The 15,278-nt window shown below is 43.2% G+C and overlaps 1 protein-coding gene across 2 annotated transcripts in view; it reads right to left on the minus strand.

Annotated features, from left to right (window-relative positions):
• AHR (aryl hydrocarbon receptor) overlaps nt 1-8,505 on the minus strand; it is a 64,387-nt gene extending 55,882 nt beyond the window's left edge. Inside the window, 2 exon segments of one of the 2 annotated variants that reach the window (NM_001302361.1) lie at nt 34-221; nt 7,978-8,033. In NM_001302361.1, coding sequence (NP_001289290.1) covers nt 34-221; nt 7,978-8,033 — 244 coding nt within the window. 2 annotated transcript variants of the gene reach the window in all.
• Between the last annotated feature and the right edge of the window lie 6,773 nt (nt 8,506-15,278).

A 15,278-nucleotide genomic window follows, 5' to 3' on the forward strand; every position in this document is an offset into this window, starting at 1 on the left:
AAGTCTAAAACCAAATAAATTCCCAACCCTTACCATCAAAAAAACTTTTGGCTCTCAGGTAACTGACGCTAAGCCTAAGAACAGACAGCTTATCCAATTTGGCGATAACATCTTGAGGGAAAGGCAGAAGGCTAGCCAAGCGGTCCAACTCTGCATTCAAGCGGTCCCTGTGCCTCTTGGATGGATTGGACTTGACTCCTTCAGCTGGGGATGGCTTTACTCTGTGGCAAAAAAAAAAAAAAAACAAAAAACAAAACAATGCACAACATAAATGTCAGTTCCTTCCCAAAATGAAGGTAAATATTTGTCAAACCTAACATTACAAATTGTCTTTTAAACTTTAACATGCAAAATGTTTTTCCCAAGTGACTTCTGTTTCCCATTGGAAAAAAAAAAAAATCAGTCTAAGATGGTTTAACACCCACTCCACCCCCAGCCCCAACACACAGACCCTGTTAAATGAAGCAGATAGAGCTACAATAGATATTTGGAACATGTCATGAACATTTGAAGCCTATGAGATTTGGCGTTTGTTTTTTCTTTTATAAAAAGCTTCCTACACTTTCACTCAAATGTCACTTGAATTCTTCCAAATGTTCATATTAGAAATCATTAAAAAACTTTTAGTATTATCGGTGTACAAATGCATTTGATAGTACACTTTTTCACTTCAATTACAGTTTTCACAGGTGTCCTTAATTTTTGTCAATGTTTGGAACAGGCTATTGCCAACTGAATGCAACAGAAGTTTTCTTAACTTGCTAGACAATGAAGCATTCAAAACTGCACAAGAAAACAAGAGATGCAGCTCTGTCAGCAGGTAAAAATCTTTGTAGCAAACACTATCGAGCTCATCCTTTAAGTCACCTCTCAGGTGAAGGCAGTGCATTTGAGTACAGCATGATGAAGGCATACCTTTGTACCTTAAAGCTTTCTGTTAAGAAATAAAGTTTTTGTAAACTTGCTATTTTCCATTCATACTCATCCTGAGCTCCAATTCCAGATACTTGGATACTCACACCTTCCCACATATGCAGAAGTCGGAAGAGGTTTAAGCCCCTACTCATTTGGATTATAATTAGTCATTACAAGCCAATAATGAAACCAAATAATCTATCTGCACAAACCATAGTAGATGTTATGATATTTATTAAACAGTTTTCTAATTAAAGAGTGATTCACTCTCACTTTTCCAGTATTGCAGTTCTACTTGAAATCTGCAGCAGTTACCAGTTTGTGCTGCTCTCATACAAATGTTGGTTTGGCAAGATGTATCACTCATGAAAATACTGAGCATAAAGACTTTCAGCAGTTAATTTCTTAAATATTTCATTTAGTCTGCTTCCAAGCTTCATCCTTATATCAATTTTACGATGAGAAACTGTAAAAGCTCCAATAGATATTTTTGCCACTGCTAAAAGTAAACTGTACTGAAAAATAATTTAATCTTGTATTTCCAGTCAAATAAGTAGCAATAGAGTGGACATTCCTATTTTTAGCTTGTTTTTACTTTATGTTTCAATTACACTTCTCGTTAGTTTAAACTCAAGCCCTCCTTTTTACAGGCATTGTTTATTCAATTGTTGCTTATCAAAAACTTGCACTTAAGTCGGGCTGCCTGTTCTCTAGTGCTATGGCTGCCCTTTTGCACATTAAAGGCGGCACGCTCCTTATGTGCAGCCTGGGACTTGAAGATGCCACACTACAAAATGTTCACACACAGCAGCAACTACTTACTCCCTAGATAAAGTTAAGCTTGCTGCAGGGTCTTGTGTCTAGGACACAGTTCTAGTGCAGCTTTATCCTAAAAATGTTGGAAAAGTGGGGAAAACAGATGAATCAAAAAATACAAAAATGGCCTCTTGGAAAAAAAAACCCATACATTCATCATCAACTGCAATGGATGACAAACTAAATATTTCATTAGATGTGTGCTTTGGTCACAAACCTTGACTTTGAGATCTGCAGCTCATCATATCCCCAAATGGATATTACACTTAAAATAATTTAGTAAAGCTTTCTTCACATTCTCTTATTCTGGCAAAATATTCACTCGTACAGCCATATGATTAACACAATTTAAATATAACTCTAACAAAATAAAGTTAAAAATCACCAAACATTACCAGTAACATTGTTACTTCATAAATATTTTTTATGTATTAAACTGCCATAAATGTAGAGACAGAATAACAAATTCCAAACTTTAAGCAAGATAACAGTTGTATATGAATCAGTGAACAGCTCACTACTATCAAATCAAACAGGACTGCTTTCGAAAAATGAAGGTCCCCTTGGAAACCATTCAAAACAATCTTTTTCCAAATATATCAGCACTAAATACCAGCCTTCTCTATTTTCACAACTGTCCTGTGCTTTGCTTAAAACTTCTATAAGCAATTTGACAAGTTGGAATTATATGCAATTGCGCAGTTATCTCGTCAAGTGGTTAGTTAGACCTAATTAGAAAGTAAAGCAAAATCAATGATTTCTCTTTCTTCTATCTAGTTCAAAGCATAAGGTTTTTCTGCATATAATATACAACATTTCTGAATATTAAGTTACTGGGTATTTACAGCATAAATCTTACCATGTTCTCTCACTCCAAATCAAACACTGATTTTCCCTAACATTCACCTTTGTCACCCAACTGAAATCCATTGTATAAAAATGGATCCTTCAGTGACGAAGAAAATAAGGACGGAAATGCTGGGGGCATAAGTAGCAAGCTAAACCATTTTCCATCCACTTATGTAAACCCTTGACACTAAAGACAGCCCTAGTTGCGTTGCAGAAAATTATCTTTGCGGAAAATTACGTGCTGTGTCAGGATTAAATCCATGCATGTGTTTCATTTAAAAGAAAAAAAGACTAAAGGAAGGAATGGATTGTAAACTAATCTTTCAGTTCTTGATCTTTTACCTTTCACAGGAAATTTGAATTCTCTAATTAAAGGCCAGAGGTCTCTGTACACTCAGTGCCTCCGAATTGAGCTATAATCCTTATCATCCAACAGCTGCAAGACAAGCAAGCAGTCTTAATTCTTGTTTTAACAATTCTAAAGGATTTGCCGTCATAACACTAGCTGACTACTATTTTCACAGGTCTGCTAGAGACTACTTAATCAGAAGTTTTCATTACACATGCTTTTTTTTTTTTTAATAATCACAGTGTTAATGACTGAAGGCATACATGGTAAGCATAAGTACCTGGGTCTTAATTATTATCAAAAGGCCAAAATAAGTTTTTATACTTACACACTAATTTGTATTTTTAAAGGGAAATTGAAGCAGTTCTTTGAGAAAATGAAAACACAATTTTTATTCATAATATAATAAAAACTTTGAAAAGAGGAAAAAAACACAACAACCAAGCACTGAAAAGCATGATACCTTATTAACAAGGCTGAAGTGTGAAATGAAGGTAGGAAATAAAAGAATGTGCAAGAGCAGCACATGTTAAAAAACTTATGTTTTTGTTAATGTTAAAAAACTAATTCTGTTATAAAAAACTAATTAGAAGTTCATCAAAACTGTCTTATTGCTTAGGAAAAAAGTACGTAAGAAAGAATATACATGTCAACTAGCTAATGGATTTAATCTTTTCAACTACATACATTTTCATCTCATATTTAATAGTACAGTAACACGCTATTCTTATGTATATTACTTAGTTCAGTGTAGGTCAGGTATATGAAATGTATCAGTTACCACTAAGAAAGTGTTACAATAGGGGACATCTGCCAAGAGTCTCTAATTACTTTAGCAACTGAAAAATACTTCTAGGCATTTACTCTTATTTCCCACACAAAATTTACAATTAATGAAAATTCAGCTGACAATTACTTTGGAAGCCACAGATATGACAGACTATCGACCTCTTTGATCAAGACTTGTTGCCAACCTATCTTGAAGGGGCAAGAGACCCTTTCCAGTGGCTCCTTCAGCAGACAATGAAACCAGCAAAGATTTAAGCCACTAAAGGGATGAAGTGGTTTTTTACTAAAAAAAAAACCTCAATAGCAACATGCTACTTGTCTGATGCTGGGCAACTGTTTGTCCTCCAGTAGTAAACAGATTTTTAGCTTGCTCAGGTTGTTTTGGTGTACAAAGGACACCAAAGCAATAGAGACAGCCAGAACTCCAACCAAGAATTAAAGTTTCACACTCAGTTTTAAAATATTTCATTACCGGTTAGAATGACAAGACAAGGCTATTTGGAAAGAAAAAAAAATTAAAAGTACATTCCTGTCTACTGACCATGTTATCTACATTTGTCTGTCCCCACTTGCTGCAGATTGTCCTTCTAAAAAGTTACATTTGCAAGAAGCACTGACCAAAAACCAACCAACAAAAAAAAACCCCACAAACCTTAAAACCAGTGAATTTTAAGTAGCAGCCTACATGTAACATACAGGTACCCCAAGACTGGCAAGGTTATCATGTGTATATACTAAATTTATTCTACATATGATAAAAGCTTTATTGCCTCCATTTCAAGTAAGAGGTGCAAATTGCTGGTTGTAGCAGATACAGCTTTACACAAAGGAATCTTTTACTGATTATTTTTCTCTTCTGATGAACTTCCATTCTGAAAGCTTGTTCTGGCACTTCTTGTTTGTTTTTCTTGAAAGAATACATAAATAGTTTCACTTATTAAAATAAAATATCTCTGCACTGCTTTCTGAAATTACTATGTCTACTCTACAACTAAGGATCAACCAGTCAAACATTTTTCTCTGGAGTATTCAATATCATAAATGCATTTAAGCTAACACAGAACAAAACCATATCATAATTTTCTACTTAGTCTGCTAAAGAAACATGCCATTATGCTTTTCGTGCCTCCATAGTATGAAACATTTAGACACCCTCACTCTGTTCTTTGTCTGTAACATTTATGCAGTTATGCTAAACAATTCCTATACAAACACTGTGAAAAAAAAAAGAAAAACTGGGAAAACCAGAGCTAGTAGGCAGAAAAAGATAACAACTACAAGGTGGAGCTGCATTTATATAATATCCCTCACCTAATGTTGGAATAAATCTATAGTAAACCCCACTCCCATAAAATTTGCATTTTATCCTTCCTACTGTAATGTCAGTATATTAATTCAGCAGTTCAGTTAACCACTAGAGAAAATAAATTCAAGACTTCAAAAAGCAAGAAAAAGCAGGGGCCACGCATTGCTCCCCAAGTTTCAGCGGGGAGTGAAACACCCCACATACGTGCTGCCACCAGGGGGACTCACAGTGTTCAAACATTAAATGAGGAGGAAATTTAAAGGCTCCTCTGTTTTAAGAAAGTGATTTCTGTAGCATGTTACATGCAATTAGAGCGCACATGGTTTAGAAGGTTGTGTTTTTTTTCAGATGACAAGAAAAAAAAAGATGAACTGCAGGAACAGTTGCCTTTTAAGTTCCCCAACGATTGCTTTTCTTTTTCAGCTGTGATACTGTAATTCCCTCCTGAATCAAACAAGCACATTTCAACACTCGGCACCGTCAGGCAATAGCCTGAAATTTCCTCTCAAGTTCAGTTCTTTACATGGCACATAGTAAAAACAGGGAGTTGGGGGTAAGGGGCGGGGGTGCGAATGGGGAAGTTTCTTAAACTGGTTTTGAGTTACTACCATGGCTTTAATGAGCTATTTGCACCTGAAGCAAGAAGTATTTCTTCTACTTCATGTAATGCCATAGTTGCCGTGGATGAAAATGCACAGCTTCTTCTGTGTCCATAAACTAGCTGCCTATTGCCACAGGTTACCATTATCATGCTCCATTCAGAGTTACATATATGGCAAATAGAACAGAAGAAAACTACAGAAACAATCTCTTCTATAAGTAGTCCCAACAGTCTATATGTATCACCTTCCCCCCAGTCTTTGAAGAGCTGTGAATTCTACTGGGGGGAGGAAATATCAACTTCAAAGATATTAAAATCAGAGTACCGTCAAACCACAGGACAAGAAAGCACAACACTGGAACTGTTCATAAAGTTTAAAATCTTTATTAACCAGCAGCAAGTACACCTTCCCTCTGTCTCCCAATCAGTTACAAAAGCCTATTGCTTCTCTCACTTTTTTTTTGGCCTAAAGATACAGTCTGTAATTAGTTATGTGATAAATCAGAGCCCTCGGACCCACAAGCAATGTTCTGTAAGGTTGGTCTAACAGAATAAGCAACCAACGAGCATAGCCATTATGAGGAGAAAACAAACAAATAAGTGATACATGAAAGATAAAGTCATCTTGCATTCAAATAATTTCTAGTAACCCAAGCAAGGTGGGTTAATAATCAGGCTCCGCTCCTATTTATGGGTGAGCAAACTATTTTGAGTACTTTTAATAAAAAAAAAAAAACACCTTACTTTTCCCTTTGGTCCTAAAGGACAAAGTCCCTCAATAGATAAATTATTTCCATTAGTAATAAAAAGGCTCCAAGTTCAACTGAACAGAGAAGCTCAGACAACTTACATGAAAAGGAGATACATGGAAAAGAGTTACTTAAACAGATACTACAGTAACATAAAAGAGAAAGTTTCACATCCTTTAACTGAGACTAACCAGAATTTAATAGTAAGCCAGACGTTGAGCCATCTTACTAGCAAGGCAGCACACCTCGCCCTTTCACAATCAGAACTTAAGATTTACCTTTAGCAACTAATAGTCTACAAACACCACCAATATCCTTTTATTCCTTCACAAAACCCCCCACTCATTTATTTCTTAAAAATGCAGATCTGAGTTTAATTCAGAACCTCTACATTTTTGTTTGGAAACAAATGGTCAAAAAAAGCAAACACTGCTATCTTCATACTGAATGCATCTTCTAGCATGGGAATTTTATTTTTAAAAAAAAAATGCATTTTCAGACTTCCTGTGTTAATTTGTAGGGTGAAAACCCAGCCATGTACATGCATTCATTCTAACAGCTCCAACCGTAAGGAAACAAGCACTCAAGCTAATTCCCCTGCCCCCAAGACAATTGTCTGCTATAAATCTAAAACCATATCATTCACAATAGAATTTCATTAAACGTTCGTCATTCTCTCCTTTAATGCTTTTGTAGTTTCAGCAGTTATTTTACATCTACAGCAGTACCCCGCAGAAATACTCGGGGGATTTTTTGAGCTTTGCATCACAGTTAGCTTATTTTTCCTGCAACTCAGTGGTTTAGCTTTGCTACTTTTTATGACCTATAGATTCTTGATTTCCAGTTGAAAGTGCAAGCTAAGCAATCTCCTCTAGCCTGAAAAATCACCCTCATGAGAGCAGTCTTTTAGCGGAACATGCAAAGCCTGGGAGTCAAACCTACAGCAGGTGCATAATGTGAAATTACTCAGGTATTAAGCTGTTCCCAGAGTTTCAAAAAGATAAATTAATACACAAAAAGACACTATACAGCCAGACTTTTTTTTTTTTTTCCGCCTCTTCCGACCGGTCTGCAGCACTTCGGTTTGTTTGGAGCTGAGCAAATAAAAACATCTAATGTAATACCGGAGGGTTAAAGCTGCTTCGATCCTGCCAGGGAGGCTAAAAATAGCCATAAACGATGGGAAGCGGCCGAGCCTTTCCCGGCTCCGACCCGGCAGGGACACCTGGGCGCCCGGCAGCGTGCGGGGCGGTGCGGGGCCACCGCGGCAGGACCCACCCGCCCACCGGCGGCGGGACCGGCTCCGGCGCGGGGAGCGCGCCCTCACCTCACCCGCCTCCCAATCTAGGTCAGCCGGCCGCGCCGCGCTGCCGGCACCGCTCCCTCCTTCCACCGAGCCGGCCCTCCGCGCCCCGGCTCTCCTTTTTTTTTTTTTTTTCTTTTTTCCAACAAAAAAAAAAAGCTAAAACCAAGAAACCCCCTCCGGCACCACCTCTCCCTGCCGCGCCACCGGCCGCCCCGCCGGGCCTCCGCGGCGCGGTGCCGGGACGCCGGCCGGTCCCTCTCCCTCCCTCCCTCCCTCCCGCCCCGCGGGGCCGCTCACATTTTCTGCACAGGTTTCCGCCGCTTGCGACTCGCGTAGGTGACATTGGGGTTCATCCTGCCGCGGTTCCAGCGCCCCGCGCCGCGGGCTCCGGGGGCCGCCGCCCTCCTGCCCGCCTCGCCCCGGCTGTCGGGAGCGGGGGGAGCCCCACCGGCGCCGCAGCCCCTCGCCTCGCCCACGGGCCCGGCCCTGCTGCCCGCCCGCAGCGCTCGCGCTCGCTCGCTCGCTCGCAGCGGCGGTGGCGCCTTCCCCGGCCGGGCGCGGAGGGGAGGCGGAGGCGCTACAGGGCGGGGATCCCAGGTGATCGGCGGCGGCGGCGGCTACACCCACTCACCGCCCCCGGAGGGCACAGGTGTGGGGGCGGCCGGGGCTTTCCAGCGCCGCTCGCCCCGCCGGCGCGACGCCGTCCCCCGTCCGAGCTCCCTCTGCGGCGGCCTCTGCACCCCGGCGCGGCCGCCGTCTGCTGGCCGAGCGCCTGTCAGTGTGCACGGCGCCGGGCCGGGCCGCGCCGCCCCGCCCCGCCCGGCCCAGCCCCGCGCCCGCTCCTCCCGCCGCCGCCGCCGCCGCCGCCGCCGCCGCGGTCCCCCGGCCCCGTCCCGCCCCGCCCGGCTGACAGCCGCCGCCGCCGCGCCCTCGCCGAGGAGGCCTCTGGCGGCGGCGGGGCGGAGGGAGGAGGGGGCGGCCGTGCCGCCATGTTGGGAAGGTCAGGCGAGGAGAGGGAGGGCCGGCGCGGCACCGCGGGGGGCGCCGGCGGCCCCGGGGGGGGGGCCGCGACGGAGGGGCTCGGGGATGGAGATGGGATGGGAGAGGGAAAATCCCCGAGAAACCCCGAGGGAAAACCTCCTGTGGTGGCTGGGGAGGGGTGCGCGGACTGCTTCCGCGGCAAGTGAGAAGGAAGGTGAGCTCCAAGCGCCCAGGTAGCCCCAGTAACAAAACATAACCGGGGGGCGGGGGGGGGGGGGATATACAAATCCCAGCGTTCAGTTTTGAAATAAAAATGGCACTAACTCGGTGGCAAGACAAGCCCTGTGTCTGTCACCCACCCCCGTCCCTGTCGCCTCCTCTGCTTCCCGCCTCCCTCGGGCTGAAACCGTCGCGGCCGCAGGTCGCCCAGCAAAGACACCAGAAATGACAAGCGACAGCCCAAACGAGGGGTGGGGGAGCCCTGGGTAGGAGTCCTCGCCGGGGGCGGGTGGGAGAGGAAATGCACCGGGCTCCGCCGAGGACAGGGACAGCAGGATACCGAGGAAGGAAAGGCACCGGGGGCGAGGTTGCCCCTCGCTCGGCGCGGCGAGGACCGACGGGGCTTACGGGACGAGGAGGCGGTTCGTGTCTCATTCGGGGATAAAACCCCTGAGTTATTGCACTGACATTTTAAGATAAACACATATTTTGAAGGAAAGGAGCAGCATCGCGAAAAGTAAGAGGTGCTGCCAAACTGCTGACAAATAAAACCATCCAAGAAGAGCCCCGGTGCCTTTCTGACCCGCCGCCGCTCCTCCCGCCCATTTTCTTCCTCTGTTTCCTTTCGCAGGAGCAGCAGCAGAGCTCTTCCCCCAGAATAACCGCAATAAATTTTATCTCGAAGCTAAACTTGGGAGCCTGGGAGTCTCCCTGTGTAAACACAACTTGTTCGCGGTCACGGCGGAGACGGGAGCTGGGAAGCGCTCCCCTCGCTCCCCCCCCCCAACCCCACCCGCGTCCCGCGGGGGACGGCTGAGCCCGGCCGCCGCACAGCGACCGCAGCCGCGGGCTCAGCCCCGGCGTCGCCGCCCCGGCCCCCCGCAGCCGCCCCCGCCACGCAGCCGGGAGGCTGAGGCAGTGTCCGTGGTGCTGGTGACCGTCTGCCCGTCCGCCGGGGCTGGCCTCGCTGCGAGCACTGCGCCAGCGGCTACGAGCTCGCACCTTCCCTCGCTGGTTACCGAAGCCCCGGTTGTGCCAGCGTTTCTGCTCCGCTCTGCCGACGGAGGTGATTAGCCGTGGCCCAGGTATTCCCGCACGGCAAAACCCTGGGATTGTGCAAAGCCCGGCCCCAGCCAAGCGGTTGGGAGCGGCGCCTGCCCCGCAGCACAGCGCCTTCCCCCGGGGCCGGGGCCGCTCTCTGTCGTCCGCTGCGTCCCGCCGCCCAGGCCTCCTCCGCCGCTCCCCCCCTCCATCCTCCTCCTCCTCCGCCTCCTCCTCCTCGGGCCCTCGCAGCTGGAATTAGACAGTATAACGCGCGCTTGTTTACCGGCTTAATTTCTAAGGTTTAATTGCCTGGGAAGCTATCCCACATGCGAAATACACTGAAGCCACAATATGCAGATAAAATTAATTTGACTAAGCTTTAACGATGCTAGTGGGCTTGTTAGTATGCCAGGTGTTGATCAAATGGTGTTTTGAAAAATATGTCTTCAGCAATCAAACTTTTTGAGAAAAATAGGGTAAAAGAACCATACTCCTTACGAGATCAGTGCCTTGCAGTCACATTCCTGACACATTCCTGGCCAAACACCTTTGCAGAGGACGTTGACTATTAACTACCTTCTGTCTCTCCTCAGTCCCTTTACTCTTCACTCTCTCTTCCCTCTTCACAAGATCTTGCCGGCATCCTGGAAAAAAGGTAAGCAATACTGTACACCATGTCTTACTTCCTTCTCTTCTCCAGCCCCTTTCGTCTTTTGATTTTAGGACTCTAACTGGAAATGAATGTGTTTTCTTCACTCCTTACCCACCCATCTATCCAAGCACTCAGCTTCTTCCAACCTAAACTTCCCAGTTCCTTTCACTACTCTTTTCACCCCTAGGCTCTCCCTGCTCACTGGTTTCTTCCTCTGTCAACACAAGTGTGCTGCGACCACTCCATACACAACACAAATTGCTGCTCTGCTTTCATTGTTCTCTTCAGCTACATTATCTTTGTGTTGAAAGCTTACAGGCATTGTTTAAGTCTCCTTCTAATTTTTAATTTAATTGCTTCCAGTCTATCTTTTACTTCCTCACTGAGACTGAACAAATTCTCTAGCAACTTCTTATTCTTCACTGGACCTCAAGATCTCAACTGTTTCTTGACCTTCTGTGCTACTTAGATACTGTCAGAGACACCCAGGCTTATACTGGGTGCTCACCTGCCAGTTCCAAATCTACCGGGGGCTACATGAAGAAGGAAGTAGGTTTTAGCTTCCCGTGATGGACTTCATCTCCCAGTTCCCTTCTGGGGCCGTAGGAACTTGCATGGTGTCAGTGAGGTACTGGGGTTACTCTTCAACTCCCTAATCTGGAAATAGAGAGTAAGGAAAGCTCATGCTGCTAGGCAGAAACAACATCTTTTGTACATTTGCCATCCACTGCCCGCTATTGGAAATCCACTCCTATGGGTCAGCCATCTATCTGACAACAAATATGAGATTTCAGATGTTCAGCACCCAGAGTCACAGAACACATGGGGAATTTTCTTATGTGCCACTGGGGCCTTTTAGACACAGTTACCTAAAAAATTATATACCACATTATCTGCAGCTTTTGCAAATCTGTCCTCTCCTGATGTTCTTGCCATCTCTTTGCCTAATCCATTGTCTCAGTGTTTTCTATTTGATATTTTCAGTACAGCAGAGATCTTGCTTCATATTCAGAGTAAAACAAACAAAAACTATACAACTGTGTTTCAGCAATCTTAGAGCCTTCTTTACAGCATAAGTTTTTTGTTGGGCTTTCTTTTTATTATTATTCTTTTTCAAAGTAGTATTTTGTCAGGTTTAACAACATGTTTGGCCTTGCAAAAGATGGCTGTGGCTGATGTCATGTGGACAATTGAAGGCATTTAAATCCTATGCTGATCACTTTCAAGTGTATTGTACAGCCCTAACTAGTCTCTTCTCATTTTATCTATAGGCTAGTACCCAGCTGGCTTATTGGGTCTAAACTAAAGATCACATCTTCCCTTAATAAATCCTCCCAAACCACTAGCGATCACTTTTCTCCTCATTGCTCAAATCCAGCATTTCTGCCTTTGAAGTCATGAATCGTGATGCCATCCCATGATGAAAACTTAAGAAAAAAGTGTTTGTACATCTAGTGAACCGTGCCTTTCCCTACCCCCTGCACATATGAGGTGCCATATTAATGAATACATTCTTCTGTATCCAGTACGCTTTGTGATTATCATCCTCTGAAACTTCCAGAGCTCTCGCTTGTCAGCAGTCACATCTGCTGCCCTGACTCCAACATGAGTGATATTCTTTTGCTCCACACATCCGTTCTGCCCAATTTCTGCTTCTCCTGCCCTGCGCAGTCCCCTCGTCAGCTCTGTCTCCTGTCCCCTCACTCATTTCACGAGGTGGGAGCTGTTCAGAAGAGGGGACTTCTACTAAACAGACAGAAATCCCTGAGTGGGCTGGAATTTCACAGGATCATCACGAGACCAACAAAAATCTTGTCATTTGGCAGGAATTTATAAGAATTATAAACACTGCTTGTTATCTTAGGGTCATCTCTGACTCATTTCTAGCCTTTATCCTACTCTTTCTGTCCATGGCCAAAATTTTACTTCCCTCAACTTAATTCTGTGTGCTTACTTGTTCTAGCTGTCTCCAGTGCAAATAACACAGAAGAAATCTGGTCTGGTTTGGTTATCTGTCATTTCTTTTCTGCCTCCCTGGAGATCAGGAAAGAGGATTGTGATGTCAAATTGTGATTTATGCGTTTCAGATTTTGGGGTTATACAGAACTACTGCCAATTTAGGTGTTTTTGTTCTGTTAAGAAAGAATATAGTAACTCAGATTATTCTCTTCGTACACAAATCAGGGAAATAATAATCTAGGGAAGCTGAACTAGAGTCAGTTAATAGCCTATACAGTGATTCTCTAGTGGCTAGGAAGGTCACACAAACATTTTACTGTGAGGAACCAGGAATATAAAGGGAAATTCTGCCCCACCTTTTTAAAACTTAAAGAGAAATAATTATACATAGGAAAAAGAAGCTCAGTAATGGGACTAATAGTACACTGATTTAGGATAGCTTTTCTTACAGAAGCCTCATTTGCAGGTACCAGTTGAACTATGTGAAGTTTTAACGAGAATTAGATTAACAAGAAACATTTTTCCCCTGCTACTTATATTTTTGTCAATATACGACAGAACCATCACATTCTTTTTCTCTTCTCCTGTCCCCACATCTGGCTCCCCACTCCCACTACCATTGCAGGAGCTTCTGGCATGCCAGTGTTTAAAATTGCACCCAGTTTTCTACTGAGTATTTGCAGGAGTTGAAGAGCCACATAAAGGATGAAAAATTTGAAACATAATTAATGTTTGGGCAAGTAGACTATGATCCGCACATAATGGTTAGTGCTGAAAGGTCTTTGTTAATAAAGCTATTTTAACTATTTTAAATTCATTGAATTGCACTCATCCAATGAAATCTATAGTCTTAATTGTTCTGACAAGGGTCAGAAAAAAAATCCTGAGTAGACAAAACCGCATTTAGAGAGAGTGTTCAAGATTTTTCCACTTTGAGAAAATCTGAGAAATTAATAAACTTCATCTGTGAGGCAGGATCATGATTCTGCTCAGATCCTATGATATGTAAAATGAAAAACATGTTTTGCCTGCAAGTGTAGGAGTAGAGGAACAATATCGTTATAGAGCAAGTATAAAAATCAATACATTGCTTACTATTCCCAGGTTTTCTCTCATATACAGAAATGAGCATAAGAGTTTATGCAGAAACTTACTCTCATTTAAAGAGAACTCTCTTATTTTAGTCTAAACCAAAAAGCTTCTGAAGAGCTATACAGATATAGCAAGCAACTTAATTAACCTTGCCTGCCTAAAACATTCAGCAGCCCTCTTCCCCCACAAACATTGAAAGTAAATTATGTTGCATGGCTAATATAGTCTTTACATTATGATTCACAATGAGTTTCACGTTTTTGTCTTGAAAAGTAGAGCCACTCATTATTTTAATCCTGCATAATCCACTCCCAGTCAAGTACTGAAAGCCATAAAGTAATCAGTGGTAACAAGTCATCCCCTCCCAAGGGCAAGTCAGGAGGCCCTGGTAGAACCTCTTAACCAAGGCAGCAGCAGTTAGACACCTGTATGACCGACTGCAACTCGTTCTTTCTCCTTTCTTTCCTTGTCGAAGTTTATGTGTGTTATGTCAATATACAAAGAATTATGTCTGTAACTACAAATGCATTTAAAGGTTTCTGCTTTTAGCCATTTATGCTTTTTAGACATCTGGTTCTGCAGGCATTGTACAGTGTTTCTGACAGTCAGTCTCTCAGGATCAACAAATACCTTCTGTTCCCAGGATCCTTCCCTTCCACCAAGGCTCACCTGCATACAACGTATCAGACCCATACTATTATATTTTCTTGGTTTTCAAACTAAGGTGGCTGCATGCCAACTGGAGATAGCCACGGGCCTGTGCTAACCCCTGGACTGCCCCTGGGAACGATGTGGGAACATGCCAAAACGGTGTATAAAGGACGATTCTAACCATTTAAAACTACCGATGATTGAGTTTTAATGTCCAGGAAGTTCCATGGCACTTGCTAAATTTACTAGTACAGATATAACCTTGGAATATATTTCCAATGCTTTTGGACATAAATGAAACAAACAGCCTACAATTATTAGTATGCAGAAGCAGGAAAGTTTTGGTCACAACAGTAAATCACCATGTCAGTCAGCAAATGTGGGCAGCATATGATCCAGCTGCAACAACATATGATCTTGCTGCACCAAGACTGTCTGTGCTGTTATATGCAGAGCAAATACCTAAAGAGCTGATCATTTTACTTCTGCTTTAAAAATACTATTGAACTATACTTGTTAACAAGGCTTTGTTGCTAAATTGGCTTATAATATTAGCAAAACCTGTGGTTTGAGAGGGCCTGAAACAAGCTTACAGTTATCATGGCTAGCTCAGTAAGCTGCAAATTCTCTTTCTGCTCTCATTAAGAGGAAAGGGTATACACAAAGTAAGACTAGTGAGTAAAAGAAAATTCTCTAAATTAGAAGTGACAATGCAGTTGCCAAGCCAGAGTTTAATTTCTGTACCAACAAACCTGAGCTAATTTTAATAAATATAGCAAATTGTAATGAATTTTAATTTAGCCTTAGAAAACCTTTCTGTGGCTGAGACAAGATACAGCTATTTTATTAATGGCAGTTGTATTATCTCTCTTCCTATCAAATCTAGTAGGCATACGTAGAGAATAATATGAAAAAATAGCAAACAGATACACAGATGTCTGAATGCCAAAGGCCAAAGCCAAAACCAACACAAAATCTGTAATTCACACAGAGAGATTTC

Source organism: Phalacrocorax carbo, chromosome 2 (genome assembly GCF_963921805.1).
Source record: "Phalacrocorax carbo chromosome 2, bPhaCar2.1, whole genome shotgun sequence".
NCBI lineage: Eukaryota > Metazoa > Chordata > Aves > Suliformes > Phalacrocoracidae > Phalacrocorax > Phalacrocorax carbo.